General features: G+C 41.0%; 1 protein-coding gene and 1 long non-coding RNA gene across 8 annotated transcripts in view; one reads left to right on the forward strand and one right to left on the reverse strand.

The window, feature by feature from the left end:
* Positions 1-98: 98 nt before the first annotated feature.
* LOC134552071 (uncharacterized) lies at positions 99-9888 on the reverse strand. Of its 3 annotated transcripts, none has more exons than XR_010080759.1 (4): positions 9197-9337; positions 8926-9025; positions 6615-6941; positions 99-2312 (listed from the first exon to the last, which is right to left on the reverse strand). It is a non-coding gene; the product is annotated as an uncharacterized LOC134552071 (long non-coding RNA). The 3 variants fall into 3 exon arrangements; XR_010080758.1 differs by lacking the exon at positions 99-2312 and adding an exon at positions 2361-3089; XR_010080757.1 differs by lacking the exon at positions 99-2312 and having other exon boundaries at positions 3594-6941; positions 9197-9888.
* INO80D (INO80 complex subunit D) overlaps positions 9670-23911 on the forward strand; it is a 45543-nt gene continuing 31301 nt past the window's right edge. For 2 of the 5 annotated variants that reach the window (XR_010080756.1, XM_063400352.1), the window contains exons 1-3: positions 10292-11179; positions 18965-19060; positions 19169-19415. Coding sequence is in view for 4 of the 5 variants with exons in the window: in XM_063400352.1 (XP_063256422.1) it covers positions 19198-19415 (218 nt within the window). In the remaining variant the exon portion in view is untranslated. Of the gene's footprint in view, positions 9809-9966; positions 9999-10291; positions 11180-18964; positions 19061-19168; positions 19416-23911 lie in introns of those variants that run through there. The other 3 variants (XM_063400349.1, XM_063400351.1, XM_063400350.1) reach the window with 3 other exon arrangements.

A 23911-nucleotide genomic window follows, 5' to 3' on the forward strand; every position in this document is an offset into this window, starting at 1 on the left:
AGAATTCAGCAAGCAACTCAGACTCAGTAAATCTTGATTTTCTAGGAAGGTGTTTACATGGCAAAAATACTAGATTTTACTAGAACTTCTTTCCAGAGGATCCAGGTATGTTAATATTAAACCCTGGTCAGAACGTGAACATGCTAGGTTTGTAATATGCTTTTAAAGCAAGTTGTCCCTCAGACCTGGTTTATGCTGATGTTCAGACCTGCTCTGGACTTGTATGTTTCTTCATTTAGTGTCAGTTGAGACTACTCTTGAAGGAAATACAAATAATTTTGATGTTGTGGTAAAAAAAAAAAGAACAGCCTTCACCCAGCTTTCTCATACTCAACTGCTTTAAAAATTCGCAAAAAGACCAAAGGCCTTTATACCAGTTCAAATACAGAAAAAAAATCTCAGAATATTTCTCTGTACATTAATCTTCATATAGCAAAGTGGGAGAAGGGGTTGTGTGTGGTATTTTTTGGTTGGGTGGTTGGGGATCTTTTATGTGTTAGAATAACTTCAGAACAGGGACTTTCTCCTCTGTATTATGCTGGTTAATGTAAATTTGGAAGAAGGATAAATTTCTTTTTAACTGGCTACTAAAATTCAGGAATTGTGAAATGGGAACAGTATCATAAGGCCATAATTTCCAACTGTATTATTTTTTAAAAATGGTGTCAAATTTGCATGAAGAAAAGCTACAGTGTAGTGTACTGAGTGCATGGGGGTGGTGCTGTAGAAGTCTTAGTTTATTAAAATCCCTTGTATCTTCCATGCTTAAAATTTTTCAGTAACAAACATGGAACTTTTTAAAAACTTGTTTTCCTTTTGCCCAGGAGAAGACTCTTCCTGGTTATCCTGGTGCATCACGGTGTCCTCACACGAGCTAAGTCTTAAATGTTGGACATGGTTTTACTCAGCCTGCCCTCTCCAGTTACCAACAGGGACAGGGTCAGTTCTTGTGGTGGTACAGACGAGGGTAACTGTTCATTTTATTCAGACACTGCTATGCATGTTAGTGAGCAGCAAGGGAGACTCAAATCTGGTTTTAATGTGGCAGTTCACAGGACCAAGTACAGCTGTGAAAATTTCCTCCTGTCCTTGTGGAATGTTACTTTAGGAGGAACAGGGGTTTATTGGCACAGAGCAAAAGAAAAACGTGTGTGACACATGTTTAGGAAGAAAGGGTGTAGCTGAATCCTGTAATCAGATAAACATTGGGTTCTCAGGCTCTTAAGATGAAAACTTTTTTGTCACCTCCCCCGCCCCCTTGTTGTACAAACACAGAGGAGTAACTTCAGCTGTGCAACAAATCAGTTATCACTTCAGAATTTATAAGGGTTCAAAAGCTTTAGATTTTCTTTTTTCCTTTAATGCTGTAGCATTACTTTGGGAGCTCTGGCACACATTTTGGTTTTTTGACAACTCTACATCCTTCAATTAATATGTATAGGAGATTCTTGTTTCTTGTAAAAACTCTCCAGCCTTTATCAAGAAGGGGAAGATATGCATGTGGTGCTCTCTGTCCTGTTTCTACTCTCTTTCCCACCTAACTAGTTAAGTACAGAATTTTTCAGCCAAACTTGGTAATGGCATCAAGGCTCTCTATAAATTTGACAGTTGAAACTAGATAGGAAAGAGAAATCTAAATTAGCGCTCTTATCCACTGAGTTTGGAGCGTAGCCCATCCTTTATCTCTTCTGTTTGCTCTGCTGGCTGGACAGTTGGTGCACATGAGGACTTTTACCCAGCTAATGACAAAAGGATAATAGGGGTCTGCAAAGGCAGGGAAGTGACACAGGCTGGGCAAAATATTGGAACAAAAATTACAGAAACAGGACTATTCACACAACTTACCTCTGCTTATTTAAGAGAAAAGGTTTACAGATAGTGCTACTACTTGCTGGTCCTGAAGCTGCAACCTCAGGTTAGAGAATTATGAAAAAGTGGCAGTGAAGAGCTGGGATGGTGGGAGATAAACACGCTCGGAGTCTTGTCCCTGGTGGCGAGGTAAGGTGGTGAGGTAAGGGCTGAGCAGCCAGGTAATAACACTGCCTGAGCCATCAGTGTGCTGCTGCAGCTCACTCCACACGCAGGGCTGGTGGGTGCCTTCATCCCGACTCTGCTGGGATGGGCAGGGCCTTTGTCACGCTTTGTTTTGGAGCTGGGAGCAGCCCCGGAGGAGACGCAATTCCCGCAATTCCCCGAGTGCAGCCCTGGTTCCATCTGGTGGCCAACTGGCAGAACTTCTCAGCGGGTGCATTGCCAGTTACCTTCCGGTGCAGTAATTTCAGCCTGCTCCCGTGCCCTCCTGCCTGTACAGCCTGCCAAGGAACAGGAATGTGTGTGGGGAGAGATGGATGGGCTTGGTCATTAAAGAGCCTCCTCTCTGGGCACAGCCCTGTGTAAACACGGCTCTTGTGTGCAAACTATTAACCCCAAACATGACTTAGATGAAACCTTGCCTTTTTGCAGTCTTGTCTTCAGCAGGTGCTTGTGGGGAGTAGAGAAAGCACAGGGTGTGTTAATTCCAGGTAAAACCATACTATGCAGTTACACTTTTAAGCAAGTTTAAGCCAGGTGCATTCAGATTAAAGAGAAACTGTAACTGCAGGCAGATTTCAGCATCTAAGTCTAAAGCTGTAATTTCAAACCAAACAAAAACCAACCAACCAACCAAACAAACCCCCCCCAAAACAAAACCCAAACCTAGCACAAGCATCCTATGGGTGCACCTCTGTAGTTCCAAAGGGAGAGTGCTTAAAACCCTGGGCAGTGTAGTGAGCTCCTTCAATAAAAAGAAACCTTATGGAATTCAAGTCAAACAGGTATGTCCTCAGCAAGACTCTGGAATGTCCAGCAAAATTAGGCCAGGCATAAAAATAGTTGGAACTGACTTATTTTTTAATGTATTTTGAAGCATAGCTCAAGGCAGAAAAGAGGGTGTCTGTAGTATTTCCCCAAGAAGTACACAATTTTGGATCAGTGCCTCTTCTGAGGCTGATAAGATTCTTCTGGCAAGGCAGTCTGCTGCATGCTTGATTGGGAGATGTGCTGTATTTTAATGTTGAAACCAACAGAAAAATTGCTCAGGGTCATAGCTGTAAAGGAAAAGCAGGGTGGCAGATTGGCATCAGCCTTAATCCAAAGGAGAAAGGTAATATAACTTCATCTCTGTCCCCACAATCCTGCTTCTCATAAAATACTGTAAGCAATGGCTAAGCCTGGACATCCTCTCCCAAAACAAGACTGTCTCCTAATAATTAGGTGTGCTGTCCTTCAAATATGCAGTAAGATGAAATCACCCTTAGTGCTGAAGGGTTGGAAGATGACTCTTAAGGCATGGACAGGACAAACAGAAAGTGCTAAGAAGCAAACAGATAGAAGAGAACTTCATGGTGAGTACCAACATGGAAAAAAAGTAATAGGTAAATGGGGAATTCTGGAGAGCAGCAAAAAACCAAGGACTTCCCGGTCAACGGCAGTAAGCTTTTTGGAACCAGTACTAGAACCCCACAAAACGTCAAAATGCATAAGTTCTCCCACAATTACCTGAGAATTTTTCAAATTCCTATTTAAAAACAACAAAAAACAAAGCCAAGCACTACACACCATTTTCAATTTATTAACAGATGTTAACAGATTATTATTATTATTCATAAAATGCCAAATGGGCACAAGTGCCTTTGTGAACAAAACACTGAAGTTTACAGAGAGTCACGAGGAAAACTTAGTTCAGAAATGAGCACCAAATCCTTCACTTGTGTGTTGGCTCATAAAGTCATAGTCCTGTCTGTTGTGTAAGGTTTTATCCACTAGACACTTTATAGTAACACATATTAGTTGATGGAATGATGTCAGCAAAGTATCTGAGAGTACCCAGATTACTCCAACTCGCCGTAGCACAGCACCGCAGAAAAATGACACAGAGAGACATAAAGAACATATATAAAACCTTGTAATTCAAACAAAATGAGTGATTCCATAATCAGCAAAGCCTGCTACGCTAAACACTGTTAATTATGTTTTCCTCCAGCTACACATACACATCTATCTACAGTGACTAACGCTGAGAAGCCTACTGAGATTTAGAGGCATAAGCAGTAAAGACATCTCCTCACTCAGCCAATGCTGAATTTTGAATATAATTAACTAATATTTCAAGGAAATAGTTTTATTTCTTCTTGTCATCATCTGTACACCTGTGTTTATGTTTATGTGAAATGGATCAGAGATGAGAACCACGTAGAAAAAGAAATACACTGAGAGCAAAAAACTTCATGTGAAACAAATCACTTTTAAAATCCACTGGAATCCCATGACCTTAGACACTAATTAAGCCTTATGCTTTGATGTTAGCTCAGCTCCAACTATTTTAGAAAAATCCTGGCCCGTCTGTTCTTTATTTCTCAATTATGCATCACAGCATATTCCTGTGAGTAGCTTTGTTGGAAGCTACTCTCAGAAGACTTAAGAGACTGTTGAGTTGGTCCAGAGTGGGAATTCTCATCTTTCCAGCTTGCACTGGTGACCAAGATCCTGTGCAACCCGAATGTAAATGAGTAACTGGACTAATAGCAGAGAGGACTGGTGATAAAGTGTGGAGCTTTTTAACCACTACACTTACAGTTAATGAAATATCTATAGACAGAAGCAGATAGTAAAAATACAATAGTATACTTTGAATTAACAGAGGGCTTCCCAGTAAAATGGGTTGGTATTAGAGCATTCTGCTGGGACAGCTTATTCCATTCATTTGTCCTCTATTTAAAGATGTCTCCACAGATGCCTAACATACTCTGGACAATCTTCCCACAATTAAGTCTTACTGCTTTGTCTTTGCTGAGCTTTAGGAAGACAATACCATTTATTTAATGCAGATTAAAATACACATTGCTAATGAAGAGCAGATTAGTGAAGTCTCAGTTAATTACCATTTTCAGTACAGTTCACTATCAATTAATTATATTATCATGTAATAGCTAGCATACATCTGCTCCCAATTGGTTAAATACTTCTGCAGCTATACTCCTACTGAAACCCACAGCAAAACTCCCATTGCTGAAAAAAGCTTTAACGAAGTCCCCAAGACTCAGGAAAACAAGGCTGGTCATGTGTACTTCGTGCTGCTTTGCTGGCATTTGGGGCTTTAAACACAATCAGGCAAAGTTACCCTGTTGTACATATGGCTTGTCCTGTAGCTTCTGCTGTGCTATCTGCCACGCAGGAGTGCACTGAAGCACGGGTTTGAAAGAGTTTAGTAGCTGAATTAAGGAGCTCAATTTATGCCATAACTGGGGTATATTTCCTAGAGAAAAATCCTCAGATCATAGACAGGGTTTTTGACATAAGAACTCTGCGGTTTGGAAAAGTGGCAAAAAGCATGCTGGTTATCAAAAACATACAACTACAGCAGAGTAACTGAAACTCAGATTCAACCACTGCTATAAAATTTCCATGTTAAAGAATTGTTGAAAAATAAGCATTTTTCCATAATAGTGATATGTTGGGATTTAATGGTTAGCTTTACCCCAGAACTTGCCACTATTACACCAACTAATACCACATCACAGCTGCTCAAGACATTGCTTAGAAGAATATATCATAATTTTGGGGTTATTTAATTTCTCACCCTTTTCAGTCTTTAAATGCCTAAAGACAAGATCTTCTATACAAATGTGGCTCTTCTGATATGAAAATCTTGAATTAACATCTAATACACTTAGAGTTGTTCTTCCCCTTCACAACATTCACCTGCTTTTAAATAAATTGCTAATCTCTTTCACAAGCATTTGAAGACATTGGAACTGTTTCCTCAGTATGTGTCTTTCAAAAAGTAATACCAAGATGCCAACATTATAACACTACTTGTGGAAAACCCAAGAGTCTTCATCACACGCACAGAGCCTAAGTCATGCTCCAAAAATTCTTGAGGTCTGCGCTCAGGGTGCGCACGACCTTGGGAGAGAGTCAAGGTTCATTTCTTGATGCAGCCTCCTGCAGGCACTGGTGTACAGCCTAAAGCACCTCTTTCATTGCTTTATTAGACTCACAAAGCTTATTCTCTGCGTCACTGCCCTCTGTCTCATTCCGAACACCAGTGAGACACATGGGCACAGAATGCCCCATTAGCCACAAGGCTGTGATTTACAGAACTTTAATGTTCTCTGACCACTCTGTGCCCAAGTGTACAGGGAGTTTGGAGCAGTTGGTCCAGGGGCGAGGCCGATTTAAATCGAGGCAGACAGACCCATTCTGAAGAAATGGAAGTTCCAGAACACAATTCTGAATGCTGGACAGGGGACCTTTTGTGCTTTAGGTTTACACATTGTCCTTGTACAGAAGTTTCAGAGTCCAATTTGTTCTCCAGTGTAATTTCTGAGCACTGCTCTACCCATCAAAATAATCTATGTCCCAACTAAGGAGTCTTCTCCATTAAGATAAGCAAATCTTTTTTTAAAAATAATTTCATTCTACATTACTAAAGCTAGCAGACTGCTCCTTTAGGTTGTTACATGTAACATCTTATTTTCAGCAAAACAATTAAAATGATATTTGCATCTCTTAGTAAATCAGTGAAAAGCAAATTATTTTCAGGTAAATAAAGTTTTGTTAAATAAACTTACCTATTCATAAAGTACAAATTTTCATTTCTCTGTTGAATGACTACACAATAGTCCACACAACCAAGATTTGGCAAAAATTTCCTCTTTACTTTCTCCTCCTTAAAAAAGATTGAATTTTTTTTTGTACAAGATACCAAAAGCATCCCATTTCAAATTTTCCTATTCCAAACTTCCAGATTCAAAATGTTTCTCCTTTTGCTTGGCATTAAGCTTCTGGTTTCATAATTAAAATGCATCAAACAGATCTCAGGATGTCACCAAAATATGCGCACTACTATGATGCATGCTCAAATTTAGGCAGGCAAGTAATCCGATTAAAGTCAGTATCTGCAAAGTCAAACACATAAGCCAAAGAAAAAAGGTTTAATATTATTTCTGTGCTCAAATGCATTCATAGCTATTTCTCTAAAATGTTGAATCGTCTGCATCCCATTTAAAAAATACAGTTCCAAGATACTAAGTGTGCTGTACAGATATTCTCAAGGGTACCACAGAGAGATGCAGCACAGATTAGTTGTTCATGGTGTACATCTCTTCCTAGAACACAAAAAACGTCTTAATGGCCCAATGAAGAGAACTCGAACTGTAGGTGAGTTATACTGAACTACTGAATTAAGTTGAAAGTAGCACTTCTCTTGTTTAACACAATGGTCGATACAAGAAATCACTTTCTACAGAAACTTGACTTTGGTATGCTAGCAAAATCCTACCGACTTGGTAAGAGTTTTATGCAAGGAATTACAGAGTGATCCTTCCAGCACTTCTCAATTATTAAGTGTTAGTAAGGCCTGCAGGCATTTGCAAAACTGGGGTCAAAGAATTTGGCCTTTTATTTATCTATTTAAAATAAAAGGAAATACTAATTTATGCTGCATTTGTATATTCCTAAATCAATTGAGATAATTTATTTCAAAGGGTTTGCAGTTTTCAATCATCACATACCTGACCAGTATTTGTAATCCCTGTAATGAATTTTCTGTATAGGATATAAAAGTATTTTTTGTTGAAACAGCTTACAAAAAGAATAATCATACTTCATGCTGCAAAGCATACAATAATGACTAGTAAAATGATGAAGGACCCTAATTATTGCGTTACTTCTATACAAAATACAAACTCTTTTGAAATACAATATAGGAGCAACATATTTGGTTTGGGGTTTTTTTGTAATTTTCTAACATCAGCAGAACTATGCATTTAACAGACTAATAACTGAAAAACAGGGGAAAAAGAACCCAACAGAAAAGCACCTGCCATGCAATAATTCCACTGAACGCAACACTCTGGATTATTAAAGTGAGCTAGGTAGACTAACCATAATCTACAAAAATTCCTGCTAAACGAAACCAGTTTGACACAAAGACCAGCTGACTTTTAATTATACATTAATTAAAACCTATTTATCTAAATGAAAAACCCACTATGAACACACGAACTACACTGACCATGCAGGCTGGGCAAACTCAAAGTATGTTTTGAAATGCGGATGTACCTAAAATACAGGATTCTTTTTTTTTTTTTTGGGATTACAAGAACTGAACTAAACCAATATATTTCAGATTTGGATGGGGAGAGGAAGAGGTTGATAATACACGAAGTAATTCAGTACCTTCATCTATACAACATTAGTCTGACTGCAGTTCAGTTAGTCTATACCATATGGATAATTTTTACAATGGAAAAAACATAATGTATAGCTCATTAGTCTCCTAATTATTTCTTCTTCCTTCGGGACAAATAAAAAGGCATCTTTGCACTTCATCTCTGAATAGGGCTGTGCATAATACTGCTTCAAGAAACACTATCACAGCTCTGCAGAATAGTGATCAGTGTCTTCACCTATACATACACCACAGCATCCGACATCGTTTTGACAGCATTTAATAAGTTTTTTACAATCTAAAGAAAAATATTATTAATTTATATTACAAGACACTGTAGCATAAATTTATAGCATTTCTCAACTCTGTAAGTAAGTTAGGAATAATATTCATAATTATCAAGCACAAAGCCCCCACATCAAAACAGTAACTTAAAAAGAACTGAAACAGATTTTTAGAAGGCTGCAAAACGCTTTGAAAACATTAAAAACAAAACTAAACTGTTGCCCCCAAATTTCTTGCTATGAGTTCTGGTTTTTCTTATCCCATCCTAAAGGGCAGACAATGCTAAATTTATGACAGCACAATTCCTCAGATGTCTATCATAGGTTCCTCTCACCCCCACTAAATCCCCCATTTTTTTCTCTACATAGCCTATTCTAGAAAGAAACAAAAAAGCAAAAATTAAAAGAATATGTTTTTTTTCCTACCTGTATATCCAATTTGATTTACAATGCCTTCAGAGAGAGAAAGACGTTATGGTACAGTTACGCCAAACTATCCAACATCAATCTCAGCTGTTTACTAAGACTACGAGTACCACAAAAAAAAAAAAAAAAGTTACTTTCGAACTTTCACAATTACACACTAATTTTTAGAACCATCACATAATGACAAAAAGTTATCAACTTTAGAAATACAGAAAAAAATTACATGGTTTTAAGAAAAACGAAGTTACTAAAAATATAGATTTTACCGTACCTTTTAAATTTTTTTTTCCAGAGAGCTGCTCTTTACAGGTTATTTTAAAAAAATCTTCAGCCACGAGCCTTTATATTTCATTTTTATTTAAAATAAAAAGTCACACAAATGAAAAAATATTTTGTTTTGGCCATCTGGCTTCCTCCTCTAAATTGTCACTTTATAAAAACCTTCTGTACTTTTTTCCCCCTCCCTCTCTCCCTCTCTACTACCTCCAAGATGGTAGGAAAGTTGTTGTTTTGGAGGGCAGTGGAGCCGCTCTCTGATGTTATGTCCTCTCGGTGCCTGTAGTGGTGCTATAGGAGGCTGCTGGCTCTCTTCTTGAGCAGCCCCAGCAGCCCTGCCTTCTTTGCTGGAGAATATATTCAGGGATTCCCCTTAATAATCACCTACCCTCTGAGCACTTTGTAGTTTTAAAATAATAAAGAGCCCCCAAAGCTTCCTCCCCACAAAAAGCAGGATCTTCTCAGAGACAGGGGGGCAGCAGCTCCTCAGCACAGAGCCCGAGCACATTCCCAGTCCCTCTGCTGGGGAGGAAACTCTGATCTGTCAGCCCAACAGAGGGAAAGGGGGGAGAGGAGAGAGAGGAGGGAAAAAAAAGCAGCTGGAAAGGTAAGCCAGGCCCGGCCTGCATCCCCGGGCTCGCGTAGCGCGGCAGGCGGTGCGGAGGGTGCAGGGTGGGCGGGGAGGCGGGCTACGCGAGGCCGGGGATCGGCCGGAGCCGCGTAGGCCGCAGTAGGGGGTGCGGGGAGCCAGGGGGGTTTTTGAACCTTTCGGGCGCCAGGAGGAGCGCCGGAGGGGGGTGAGACGGCCGCCGGGGCCCAGCGGGAGGGTCGGGGCGCGGCGCCTTTGCCCGGGAGGTGAAGGGCGGCGGGGGAGAACGGGGGCGGGGGGGCGCTAGGCCTCGGCGCGGCGCGGCGCGGCCCGGCCGCTCCGCTCCCCGCCCCGCCGGGCCCCCCGCGCCGGGCCCCGGGCCCAGAGCGGGCCGAGCCCCGCCGCCGCCGGGGCCGGGCGGCTGGGGGGAGGCGGTGGGGGCGCCGCGGCAGGCGCCGCTCTTCCCCCCCTGTCCCCCCCGCCCCCCCCCGCGGGGCGAGAGGGCCGCGGGACGGGGGGCCGGGGGCGGCATTAATTTGCCGAAATGACTTTTAATGAGCGCTGGCGGGGTGGGGGGGCACCCCCTCCCCCAGCCCGGTGCGGGGCCGCCGCGGCGGAGGCGGTGCCGGTCCCGCGGGGCTGCGCCGGCCGCGGCCTGGAAAGTTTCGCGGCGTTTTTGGGGTGCTTTACCCCCCCACCGCCGCCGCCGCCCTGCCCCCGCCCGCGGCCGTGGGGACGGTGCCGGCGGGGCGGGGGCGCCTCGCAATGCGGCCGCAGGTCCCCCCCGCCCGTCCCGTACCCCCTTTCCCCCCGTCGGTGACCCCCTTCGGCCGGGGCGGCGGCGGGCGGGTTTGCCGCACAACTTTTTGGGAGGCGGTGGGGGGTGGTTCTGGGGGTGCGGGGAAGCCCTCGGAGTGTCCCCCCCGCCCCCTAAGCTGCCGGCACGTGGGGCCCCGGGCCGGCCCCCGGAGCGCGGAACGAGGGGTAGGGGCGAGGGGCTGCCCTGGCTGCACCTTCGCTCCCCGGCTCATGCCGGGCCCGGCGGCTCCCTGAGCCCTGCCGAGCCCGGGCCGGGGACCCTCGGCCACCCCACGGTGCCAGGACCCGTTAGCGGGACAGGAGCCACAGCCCACTGCACCCCAGCCAGGGCAGGGGATCGCCTCAGGGGCCCCTGCACGGCAAGGGCCGTGTCTGACCCCCTCCCGTGTCCCGGTGAGCACCCCAAGTGTCCCCGTGGGCTGGGGTCCTGCCGGGCTGGGGCAGTCTGTGTGAGGTGCTGCTGCCCCCAGAACTGAAAATGAAAGGATCCTTTTTTTCAGGGAAAAGAACGTCTGGTAGTTGTGAAGTGAGTGCACTGGAAGACCCACCACCGCGCTTCACCCCGCACAGGTGAAATAGCTCCGGTTTCTAATGCGGGAGGTGGCACATTTTGGTCAAATATTCCTTCGTGTGTCTTTTTAGGTCAAAACGATAATGGCTTTGTACAAGTAACCTCAAATGAATTTTGCAAGTGATAGTCACTCTCACCCTAAAGCCTTACACCATCTGATTAAAATACATCGAGTTAGTTCTAACTTTGTAACGTGCAGTGCGGGTTTATTTTAAGGCCTTTCAGTTTTTGAGGATTGGGAGATGTAAAAATAAGACTGACAAAATTAGGGCAGTGCACCGTTCCCCTGCAGACAGGTGCCCTCCCTGTGGGCTCACCTGTACTGGCAGTGTTTGGTGCTCAGGCCATGCCCACCACGTACCACTGCTGATGGCTGAACTGCAGCGCTCGTGTTTTGTATCAAGCTGTCACTTACAGCCTGGTGACATTCAGCCTTTTGCATTAATTGTTTGTAGTATATACAAAGATTGCACAAGTCTTATTAATTATAAAGCTAAATTATTTACAGAAAGCAATGCAAAATTTACGTACTGGGGGTTATTTTGATGTTCAGTATTTTTGTGGTGAGTGAATGAATTTGTGTGTAGGGCCTGGTCCTACAGAATTGTATATACCATGTTCGGTATGTTACCACACCACGGTATGGTAAATCATCAGGAGGTACAGGTGTATGGTAAATACAGGTGTATGGTGAATTGTCAGGAGGTACAAATTTATTGTAAGACCACACTGAAACTCCAGTAGCTTATGCCTGCTGAAGGGCTCCTCTGTGAGGAGCTCTATTGGTTTATTTATTGAGTATTCCTACTGAAGCAAGAATGATATTGTATTGTGAGAAAATAAGCTTATTTGTCTTTGTAGTATTGGGACTAAAAATAAGACAAAAGTATTTTGTTTAACCTCATATGGAAGGGCAGGTTATTTGTTATTTGAATAAATGAAAGACTTGGACTTATTTTTTCCCCCAAGTACAGATGCAAGGTGTGTTGTAGTATATTTAATCTCTACTTTTATCTCAGGATCTTACTTTTGGTATTTTGAGATAATACTTTTAAAGTACATTTCTGCCATATGCACTGTCCTATTTATTTGTTGCTGTATCTGAAGGCCACCTCTTTGCAGCCCTGCTCATCCTGGCAAAACCCAGGCCTGCTTATAACTACATTGAAATAAGCGTGCATGACAACTGCCCTGTGAGGATGTGATAGCAGGACTGGGGCCTGAGACCTGCTCAAATAGAGAAATCCCTGTTCAAAAGACTTTCAAGATACAGAGCCCATCTTGAACCTTAGGTCAGGAATAGCCATATTTAGGAAATTAGTTTTTTAAAATCTACAGGAATGTGCTCTTGGCACTAGTTAGAAATTTTCCTACATAAGTTCTTTTTTCCTTTAGAAATCCTCTGAAGTTTCTAAAATTCATAGAGTCTTAAATGTTTGGTTTTTTTAGGGTTTGGGCTACCTTTGTCAGTTTTTCTGTAAGGTACTATGAGGTACAGATGAGTGAATCAGCTGAAAATTCCTACTTAAGTTCATTTGGTGTAGGAAAACGAAAAGAACCTGTTCAGTTTGTGAGCAAAGACTTCTTTTTTCCCTCCTCTTAATTATGTTTTCTGCTCTTGATTGTAGCTAGTTACAATTCTGTAAGTCCTCTAGCTGTTGCTATTATTAGGAATGATGCTTGAGTTTAATTTTGTATTTATTGTGTTATATTCTAAAGTATAATCTGTTTTACCAGTGTTGCCTAAAACATTCTGCAGCCTTTCTGCTAATATATTGGACATCCTTATGTAATGTAAACTGCCTTTTGCCAGAGCTGAAGTAATAAGCTTTCTAAAAAGGCAGAATGAGGGCAATATTGCTTTTTTCTTCCTAGGTAGATCTTAACATATGAAAAAAGTAGTCCAAAATATGATTCCAGGTGGTAACTAAAAATACCTTGTAAGATCTTAACATGTTGAATACCTTGATCTGTCAGGGTACTTGCATGTACCTGCACTTCAGAGGCCTTCCTGAATAAGGGCTGTACTCCAGTTAATAAAAGTGTTCTGTACAGGAACTCTTGTAGTTGACTTTGGTTGCTTCCCAGTGTTCTCTGTCTTAATTTGAATGCATTTACTGACAAAAAGACTCTTGTTTCCACAATTACAGCATTCTTGGTTTGGTAGCTGAATGTAGTAGAGAATTGAGCTGCTAAAACACTACAACTAAGCCAAACTTATGGTTAGATCACAGCATAGGGACAGAAGTTACAACTTTGTGGTGTTGATTGTACCACAGTTAGATGTGGTACAGCTTCTATGATAGAACAAAACATTTCAGAGAGAGGTATTAGTTGCTATAAAACAGAAAAAATGAATGTTTTAGATTCCTACTTAGAAGTATAATTTTTACTAATACTGATTGAAAAGTTTTGCTTCAAAATAGCTTTAAGTGTGTGTCTTTTTGTCGTGACTTTTATGGCTTCTGTTCGTCTTGGAATGGATGAAATTCCATGTTTCCAAACATCTTGCACTCTGCGTGTTTGCTCAGTTTCAGGAAATGAGTCTGACAGTGGCAGGTACTTGTTCTTTCTTGGTCAAGAGGAAATGACAGAAGTACTATTTATCTTATTTGTGCTTGTGGAGAAGCTGAGATTCTTGTTAGATCCATGTTCTACTTCTGGCCCCAAGCTGATGATTTTGGGATCATACAGAGATGATTGTGCCTTGTCTGTGAGAGGTCATGAACACACCAGGCAATTTAACATGAAATTTAGGCTAGTATTAGCAAATGCAAACAACATAGTAAAGACCTCTGTAGTTGTGGATTTTGTTTGGTTGCAGTGTGTGAAGCTCTAAGCTCAGTCCTCTTAATTATACATCTTTTAACCACCAGGATATAATTGCCTTGCAATTTACAATGCATTTGGGGATTCCATTGCCTAAAAGGGTCTTACGTACATTGAATGTCAAGTTCTGAGCATATGTTTAAGAATGTATCAACCCACATGATTTAAAATACTCTAATATTTTCAGCACAGCATTTGCACAAGACTACCGATCTGAGTTTTGAGGCTCTAGTGCTTTGGGCTTTCCATTAGTGAGTAAGCCATTAACTTCCCTGTAGACTACTCACAGTGTTAGGTACCAGATTCTGTATGACATAATGCTGGTACTTGGGTATGGTTATAGTAAAGATTGTCCTCCAAAGCTTGCTGCTGCACTGTTTTCCAGCCTCTCTGAAGGACTGTTTAACTCTTTTGGAAGAGGATATGTGGGGTGCAGAGCTATGACTGTGTTGTCCCTGGAGCTGATGTGCACTGCCGGGAGCTGATTGTGCCTGCCCTGAAAAACCAGTACTAAAAGCAGTTGGGAGCTGGCTTGTTCCAGAGGGTGATAGTAGATACTGGCAATTGGACAGGTGTGTACCTTGTGCATTGAAGTCTTTAATTTCTCTTTTTGTAGTCATTGTGCAAACCACCTTCAGTTTTCTTATAGACTACCAGTGGCTGCACTCAGCAGGACAAACAGCTCTGCTCTTAACTGCTGATGTCTCAGAGTGTGACTTTACTTTGTGTCCTGCCTGTCCTTGCTGTAAAGCCTTGCTGGGGTGCTACGTTTGTTACTCTTCTTCACATGTCCAGATAGGACTTTAGCCAGAGGGAGGAGATTGTGTTCCAGTCAGCTGCTCAAGAATAAAAAATGGGACAAGGGGAGAAGTGAATGTGTTATGAAGTTACAAATATTAGTGATAACCTCATAAGACCGTGAAAAATATCCTCTGGGTCAGATTAGCTTGGATCCAACCTAATGTTCTGTCTTGGGCAATAGAAATAAGTGATGCTACTTAGGAAGGGCATGAAAGCCCAGACACCTTTTTTGTGCTTTTTTCTCTTACTCCTCCACTACCCATGTTTGTTAAATTGGTCATGCTAGCAGGTGCATCACTTATGTCCCTGTTGTCTATGAACTTCTCTATTGTCTCTGAACCTGATGGTGCTGTGTGCTTCCATAGTCTCATGTGACAGCAAGCTCCAGCAGTTCACTATCTGTGAGCAGTAACAATAAAGAAATACTTCTTTGATATCTTTTGAGTCAATCTCTTGCTAACTTCATCAGGTACCCCTAGTTGCAGTACTGTGTGATCTGGTATGACTGCTTTGTATTTACCTTATTCCCTACCATGATTTCTTAAACCTCAGTCATGTATGACATCGTTTGGCAAAGGCAGGCATTTTGTGATTCCCTTCTGTTCTTTGGCCTGTTGTTTCTGACTAGCTCAAAATCTTTTATTTAGAATCAGTTGTTGAAGGAAAATCTAGGTTCCTCAAGAAGCAGCTTCTGGTTTCTCATTCACAGGTTGTGGCTAAAGTTAGTCTGAGCACATGCAGGCATAATTTTTTTTTCTGTTGAACCTTCCTACATCTTCAATGGAGAGTATAAATGCAAAACCAAAAACAGCTTCCAGGAAGTTTTGTATTCTGATATTTTTATATGAAGTACAGCTGCTTAAGCATTTGCTTTTTCCAGGGGAAGTCCATGTTTCCGTCATCTCTTACTGAATCCTGTGGGACAAAAATAATTTCTCCCCCACCCACTATTTAGCTAAGTGTAGTTTCAGTTCTCTTCAGTTAAGTGACACGTGCCTATTCCATGCTTGTGCTACTTTTTACGTAGCAGCAAAAAGCTCTGTTGAAAACTCCTGTAAATTGTTCAAAATAAACCACTGCATCAAATGAAATCAGAATGAAGAGATTTAAGTGTCTTCGTTATTTTTATATATATATTTATACACACACACACACACACGCTCTTTTATGGTATGCCATGGAAGTAAAAAAAAAAAAAAAGCTCTTTTTAGATTAAGTCCAACTTCTTATCCTGGCAGTGTATCCACATAGTGACATGTCTTTTGGGGAGTCTGTTCAAGAATCTGCTAATAAAGACAATTGCAAATTTGAGAAAATTGCTGTGTTGGTTTTTTAAATATAACATTGGTTGGCTGCTGTGCTTATTTGCTGTCTTGTTCCTTGCACCGTTTGCAAGGAATTAGTTGCACTAATTGATTGCTGTCAGGATTTTTAACATGATTATATTTGCATGGGCTTCTCTTAGTGTATATTTGGACCCAAAACCTCACATTCATGCTCATTGGTTTCCCAGGGGATTATTGTCAGTAGTTTTGTGTGAATGTTTCATATGGCATTGTCCTTGTGCCCTGTATCTCTCAGACAAGAGAGAAGTGAAATACCATGCCTGCCTTGGCACAGTCAAGTTAAATGCAAAAATAAGTCTTAATTATGAGTTAAATCCAAAAATAAGACTGCGGCCACAAGAATAAATCTAGGATTATAGTGGCTGGGAACTGTGGAGCAGTTTCTTTACAGAAGCTTAACGGAGGCACACAAGGTATGCATTTCTCACTGTTTACTTTGGAACCATCCTGAGGAACTCTTTTTCTTTGGTCTCTTGCTTGCTAACCTTCAGCAAAGAATTATGGCTGGGTTGTACAAAAGAGGAGAAAGTTAGTGATCCATCAGAAACTCTGCAAAGCTTGATAGTAGTAGTTTAAAAAAAGATGATAAATCAGAAGAAAATAGAGAGCAACATGTGGGTCACCCCAGCTGCAAGATACACTTGGTCTTTCAAGTTTTATGTCCAGTCCAGTGCTGCCTAATACAAGCTTTGATAAACTGAGAGAAGCAGACTCTCCAGCAAAAGGCTTTCTGTCAGTGTTGTGTGTGTGAGATGCGAGTAGTTAAGACTCATCTGGTTACTTTTGCTGCCATAGTGGTAGAAGAGTCCATCTCTCAAATACATGGGATACAAACACTGACCACAGCTCCTGTAATGGGTTGTGTTCCCATGGGATTTATGTTTTTTCTACATGTTGTTGCTGAACAATACTGAAGGGTATGTCAGTATCTGCCTGAGCCAAGGTGACTGAAAGGAATATTTGGTCCTTAACATGCTAAAGAAGAGATTGTTCCCTCTTCCCATTCTGTCTTTTTGAAGGGCACAGTCAACAATGAATATCAATGAATATCTTTCTTGTTCTTAAGACTGATGTGTTGTGGAAAGCCATACTCCAGTGGTTAGTTGGTTTCAAGTATATATATATGTGTATATATATATATATAGTGTATGTGCTTCTATGCCTTGAGAAAAGTTGGGAAAGGTGATTGGAACTGGACTAGGTGCCTGTGCTTATGTTGTGGCTCTCTGTGTTAGCAAAGCGGGAGGCCCCTGCCTCTGGGGGTGGCTGCTTCTCTGTGTGCATGGAAAGGGAAAATGTGTATCAAGAGGAAATACAAAGTTACTGTTATTGCCAAATGATTGTTCAGGTCGCTTGCAGTAGTTACATTCTGTAGCACCTGTCTCCATTCTAGGCTCTGTATGCTGCACGTGTGCATGTACAGCTGTTCCACGAATTTTAAGTGTGTTTTAAATCTTTAGTACTCTTCTGTCTTTCTGCTTCTACAGCTAGATATATGCTAATGAAGGCCAGATTTATGCGGTTTACTCTGTGGGATAGGGGGTTCTGTCTTGCCCTAGTGACTTAAAATTGTTTTTCTAGATCCCCCTGTGCCATAATGCTTTGTCATTTTCTCATGGTACTTTTTTACAGCAGAAAGTGGAGGCTTGTACTTTTGCAAGAGGAAAGTACATCTTTCCTGCAAAGTCTGTGTAGGCTTCCTCCTTGTAATTCTGCTCTTGCCTTTTTGGGCCTCGGGAACAAGTAATTTCGTTGAGGTGGTAATCTGTACATTTGTCACATGCCTCTAATTTATTACATATTTCCTGAATATCACCTCTATGAACATTCCTTCCCCTGGTGTGTAAAACATATGAAACTGAACTGAGTACTGAATGAATACACAGTGTTGAAAAGAGTTCATTCCAGTGCTTCAGGATGACCTTTCTGAATAAAAGCTACCTTTGGCAGGTTAAGCTTAGTGTGTCACAGTAGCTGCAGAATGTATGTACTGTTAATTTTTTTGAAACTGCTTTGAGGGGTTTGTTTGCTTTTTTAAAAAGATGATTGCCAATGACCTCCATAATGTAGAGAACTGAAAAAGTACCTTATGTCTGCATGGATTTGCACTGTAGGAACCTACTTTAGGTAGGAAAACAACCCAGCCTCTTGCTGAATTGACATTGCAGCCCTTCTGGTATTGATGGGGGTGCTGACTGATATTAATGCCTGTATTTCACTAAAATAAGTACAGTGAGGTAGGATAAGCTTTGAAGAACTGTGATGACCTCAGGAAGGACTGCATATGGGTGCTTGCAGAAATTGTAAGCAGCTACAAGATCTGAAAGACTGGTCATCAGGTGTGGTAAAGAAAGCTTTTCTCAAAATAAAGCTTTGTTGCAGTGACTGGCAAAATAATTTTGCACAACAAAGACCGTCTATGGTGGTTTTGTAAGCAAAGACACCTTGAAGTAAACCCTCTGCAATCAAATGGGTTAATCATATTTCAGCTTGATTTATGAAAGCAAGTGATCTTAATCTGATGACACCTAACCTTTTCCAACTTGTAGCTTCTAATCACTTTCTGGTAGATGAGTGAAGTTCTGTTAAAGTGCTTTAAGTGTGGTGGCAGCAGAATTTTCTTTCCCCCAGTAATTTCTTTCATGTTTTCCAAAGATCTGTGACTACTGATTGAAAAGTATTGTGCTATTGTTTTATTGGATGCTAGCTGAACCACAGGCTTGGTGTGGTTCACATGTGCCCATTTACTTACTGTAGTAATTTCTGTTTTATTCTGACTGACATTAATCCTTTTCATATTTTCCTTAGACAATCTGCTTCATCTTGGTTCATCATCATTCCAGGATAGTGGTGTCCTTGGGGCTCTCTCTTAACATTGACATGGTACAGAAGATTTAAAATCAGGTATTGTTTTGGGTCCTTCTTTCCGGCCAAAAACGAAACACACAACCTAGAACTGAATGCAGTTTTTCTTCCCTTCTGTGATTTGTCTCAATATTTTGGTTCTTTCAGCTGATGTTCACAAGGAATAGAGTCACGTGATGTATGAAGGCAAACACATACACTTCTCTGAGGTTGACAATAAGCCCTTGTGCTCGTATAGCCCCAAACTGTGCAAGCAGAGGCGACTTAACGGCTACGCCTTCTGTATCAGACACGTTCTGGAGGACAAGACTGCCCCCTTCAAGCAATGTGAATATGTGGCCAAGTACAATAGCCAACGCTGCACCAACCCCATCCCCAAGTCTGAGGACCGTAGGTGAGTTGTGCTTTCCTCTCTGCAAAGTGGGAAGTGGCTGAAATGTTTTGTTTAAGTTGCTGCCTGGTTTCAGGATGAGGGAGGAACTGGCCTGAGTGAATTGTATTCCAGGATGTTCCTTTGAGGATTTTGTTTTAAGACCAGTAAATTTTATTTTATTTTCTGTGGGAGTCAAGTACTCAGTAAGAGGGCAGTAACTTAATCACAAGGAAGTTTACTGGAGAGTTCACTGCTTTTCTCAAATTCACTATAAACTGTGGCTCAAACCTGCTACACAGTATCAGCTGTTCTAACTCATTTGCTTTGTCACTCACAGTCCACGATCTTAGAAAGGCCTGCTTGTTTGGCCAGCAGTGCCAAAGGCACACTTCCATCTGCTTTTTCAGGGCAAGCAGTTGAAAATGCTTATCTTCTGGATACGGGGAGCAGTGACACACAGGGACAAATCCAGAATGACAAGACAGTGTTAGTGATTTGGTACTGATCTGTAGTGTTGTTTTACTGGAATAAAATAAATATTACTTGATAACTGATGAGCCAGCTGGGGAAGTGCCACGTACTCCCTTCCTTCTTTGCTTCCCTTATTTCTCTCCCCTTCCCTACCGAAATGAAGATGCCCAGAGTGCCCAGGTATTAAATTCTTTTCAAAGTAAAATACTTGAAGTTGTTGAGAGCTTGGAGTTAGAAGCAGGTTTCGTGAATTGCAGCCCATACTGTAACCACAAGGGCATTCTTCCATGCTCTTTAAAACTTCCTGAACACCAGTCTCATTGGTGCTGCTTGGGCTGAAATAGCAAAATTTGTCTAATCTTGGCTGCCATCTATATATGACTTTGTTTTTCAGAGCTGTCATTGCAGGTTTTGCCAGTAACACAGTGTTTAATTGATGTGTGTGTTAACTATCTGAGACTTGTTCTCTTAAAACCTAAATTATGAACAAAATATGCCACAAAAAAGCAAGCCACTATTCACTGACCTTTCACATTATTAGCTGCCATTCACTAACCTTTTGCATTATTAGCAGTGTTCCCACTGTGCCCTACATATAACTTCCTTCTCTGCTCACAGCTCCCTCTCTTGTCTGAAACAACAGTTGGACTGTGCTCTAAATTAACTTGCACTTCACCTGCCATTTCAGCTGAGGAGACTGATGAAGTGAGAAAAAAACATGAATGTTTGTCAAAAGCTGTAGGGCAAATGCTCAAATGGCACAAGATGAATAACTTTAAGCTGTAATTTGACAGTCAGTGAGTGTTTCTTTGCTACTATACAATTGAGGCTCTTTGGAAATAAGCTCACAGAAATGATCATAGAAATTGTTAGCACAAATGGTATGCTGTAATTTCAGATGCAAGAGCTGACTGAGAGAGTTCCTGTTTACCAGGGGTCATACTGAAAAACAATAGAAGTAAAAGTACTTAATGACTTTTTTATGTCTCATATGTTCTCGTGGAATTTGTGATTTTTCTTTACACCTTGAATTGAGTTCACACTTTGTTCTTTTTGATTTTTCTCAAGTTAAAGTGAAGTGTGGTCATGACATCTGGTGTATGTTATATTAGAATAATTCAATTGCATGTCGAGTGTCACATTACAGTACTTGAAGAGGACAGCAGGTGTCTGAAAGAGAAAAAACTTTTAATTTCAAATGAGAGGATGTGATAGTTTGAAAGAATATTTTAAAAGACTGTTTCTCAGGGCAGAGTTTAATTTTAACAATAACATTTAATGAATGCTGGTGATAAGACTGCGGCTGTTCTAAACTTCTTTTTTTTTTGGCAGGCAAACCTGTATCTTAGAAGACTTTTTTCACACTCCGTTCAATATAAAGATGTTTGCAGTGTCTGAGTTCTTCACTGATAGCTTTTCATTTTCTGTGTACAGAATTACTGTCAGATGGTCATTTTGTCAGTTTTAGACACGTAACTGTTCATGATCAGAAGCAGACTGTATGATGCTCTGACAGCTATCTTCTTTCATACTTTTAGAGATTGTTAAAAAAAAGTATTTCAAGAAGATGCATGCATTATATGCCAAAAGCTTCATAGTCTGTCCACAAATAATTAAGATTTATCACTTGATCCCAGACAAATGAGATGCTACCAGCCACAAAGATGGTTAATATGATGCCAGATTATTAGATTTCTTATTAACCATTAACATTCTACAAATTAAATCTATTAATAGTGTGTGAGTTCATTGCCTTATTTGAAGTCTGATTTTTCTATTCACTATCTTGTTTTTTAAAGAATATATATATGTGGGATGATACACACATAGGTTTTATATATCTGTTTTCTCTGAATATATCTCCTACTTCTTTCTTAACCAGATACACACAAAGATAATGAAATGCAACTGATTTCTAAATATAGGTTTACTACAGTTTAGTTGGGTTAAACACTATTTTGTCTCTAATTCTCCTCACTTAAGAGAACCTTTAAAAATATTTTGTTAATATACAAGCTGCTCCCCAGTTTATTTGGATCTTCTTTTAAGTAAGTGATGGAAATTGATACCTGGGATGTACTAAAAAGCAGAATGCATTTATAGGTTGAAAACCTCACTGTCTGAATTCTTGCCTTCCCAGTGGATGCAGGAAACTGTCCAGCTGAAGTCTTCAGAGCCAATCACATTTTGTGTGCTTCATGTTATAATTCTGATGGATATCAAGTCTCATGTGTGTGGACTTCATTTGACCTTACCTGCACAGAAAAAGTGCCTTTGGTGCTCAATGAGGAAGGGGAAAAAAACCTGTATTAGACACTTACTGTGATACTATCAGCTGAGCATAACTCACAGACAGCTTATAGAAGTGACAAACTGAGCCTCTGAGACAGGCTCGTCAGAATTGGCTCTTGTAGGGCCAGCTTGACCCTAACAGGTTTCATGCTCAGAGCTATGTGGAAAGCACTGTGCTGCTTGCAGGTTTGATTCCTGTCTTCCCAGTAATCTGACTTCAATGGAGTTTGAACTACTGATGCAGACTCTGCAGCACTGGGTGAAGTCAGAGCCAGTTTAGGCCAGGACCAACTAAACAGGCATCCTGGGATGGCAGGATGGGGAAATGTGGGTGCATGCCCCCCTGGCTGTGCACAGGGCAAGCAAGAACCCAACAGGGTGAAGGCTGAGGGGATGCTAATGGAACTATGCTAGCCAAAACTGCTTGTGTGCAGTCTTCTTTACCCAGAGAAGACTGAACTGCTCTTCCTGGTTAATCTTGCTCCTGTTAGTCCAAGGTGTAACAGCCTTGGTTGTACTGGAAGAGAGGGAGTTGACAGAGGCGAAAGCACAGAGCCAAGTCAGTGTGTGCTGGAATCTGAATGCTGGAGCCTGGCACCCGTGGGTTTGTGTCCAGAGGAGCCAGTTGGCTCTCAGTGGTGCAGTATGGTCAACTGTTAGAGCCAAAGCTTTATTCGCTGCCATAGAAAAATAATTGTGTTAGAGTTAAATGAACAAGACAAACCCTTAACAGCCTAAAACTCAGCGAATTTTAGGAAGCTTATTACCTTTCCACAGACTTACTCACCTTTTCTATTTCTTTTCTTACTTTTTTTGCAATGAAAACAGACTATGCATTTCTACCTCCTCACATCAGCACAAGCACGGGATGACAATACTTTAAGTTTTGAACAATATAAGGGAAGCATTTGTGTTGAGCAAAACACTCTTTTTATTGGCATAAGAGGGAAAAGAATTCCCTTGTGTTTTTTTAGTCTGTTTATTGTTTTTTTTCTTCTGTCGTACTAAAAGTGCTGTGGTAACTGCTCAAACAAAATATTTAAAATGGGCTTAATTTTAAATATGGAAACAGTGCTTGTTGACTTTAAGGGAAGCTTTATTGAGCCCTCATTATATAATTTTATTTTTAGAAGTGCATCTCTTAGTATGAATTTGCAGTATTCCAGTGTGTTCTAATAAGGACTGCACAAGTTGTTGTCTTTTAGCTTGCCTCATCTAGGTTTAGTTATTATTTACAACATAATGTAATGAAGAAATTATTTAAGCAATAATAAGTAGCAGTGCTTTTCAACCTTTTCTGATTTGTGAAACTGTAGGAGTTTGTGTCTCTCAAGAAGCTACATATATGGAAACCAGTAAAGAGCGTATAGGAATTTGCTCTCTTATTTCCCTTTTAAGGACCCTTTAGAGCTGTTCACACATTGTTTCTTTATAAATGGGTTGACAAATTGAAAGTGACTAAACTGAAGTGCTAAACCTTTTTGGGGGGTTGTTTTGGGCTTTTCTGCTATTTTTTGCTCCATGAAGACCAGAAGTAATATCATTTTAACTTATTTTTTCAACAAAACTTCCTGTTCTCAGATTCATACTGGTCAGATTTTAAAGAATGCCTTCATGGGTATTTCATTATCTTGTCCATAATTACCTTGATGTGACATCAGTCTTTCCTTGTATCTTAGGTCATCTGTAAGCTGTAAGGTGTAGATGGGATTCTGCAAGGGTAAATTTTCGTTATTGGTGGGTTCTGCAGAGGC

The sequence above is a fragment of the Prinia subflava genome, chromosome 6, assembly GCF_021018805.1.
Source record: "Prinia subflava isolate CZ2003 ecotype Zambia chromosome 6, Cam_Psub_1.2, whole genome shotgun sequence".
NCBI classification, from domain to species: Eukaryota; Metazoa; Chordata; class Aves; order Passeriformes; family Cisticolidae; genus Prinia; species Prinia subflava.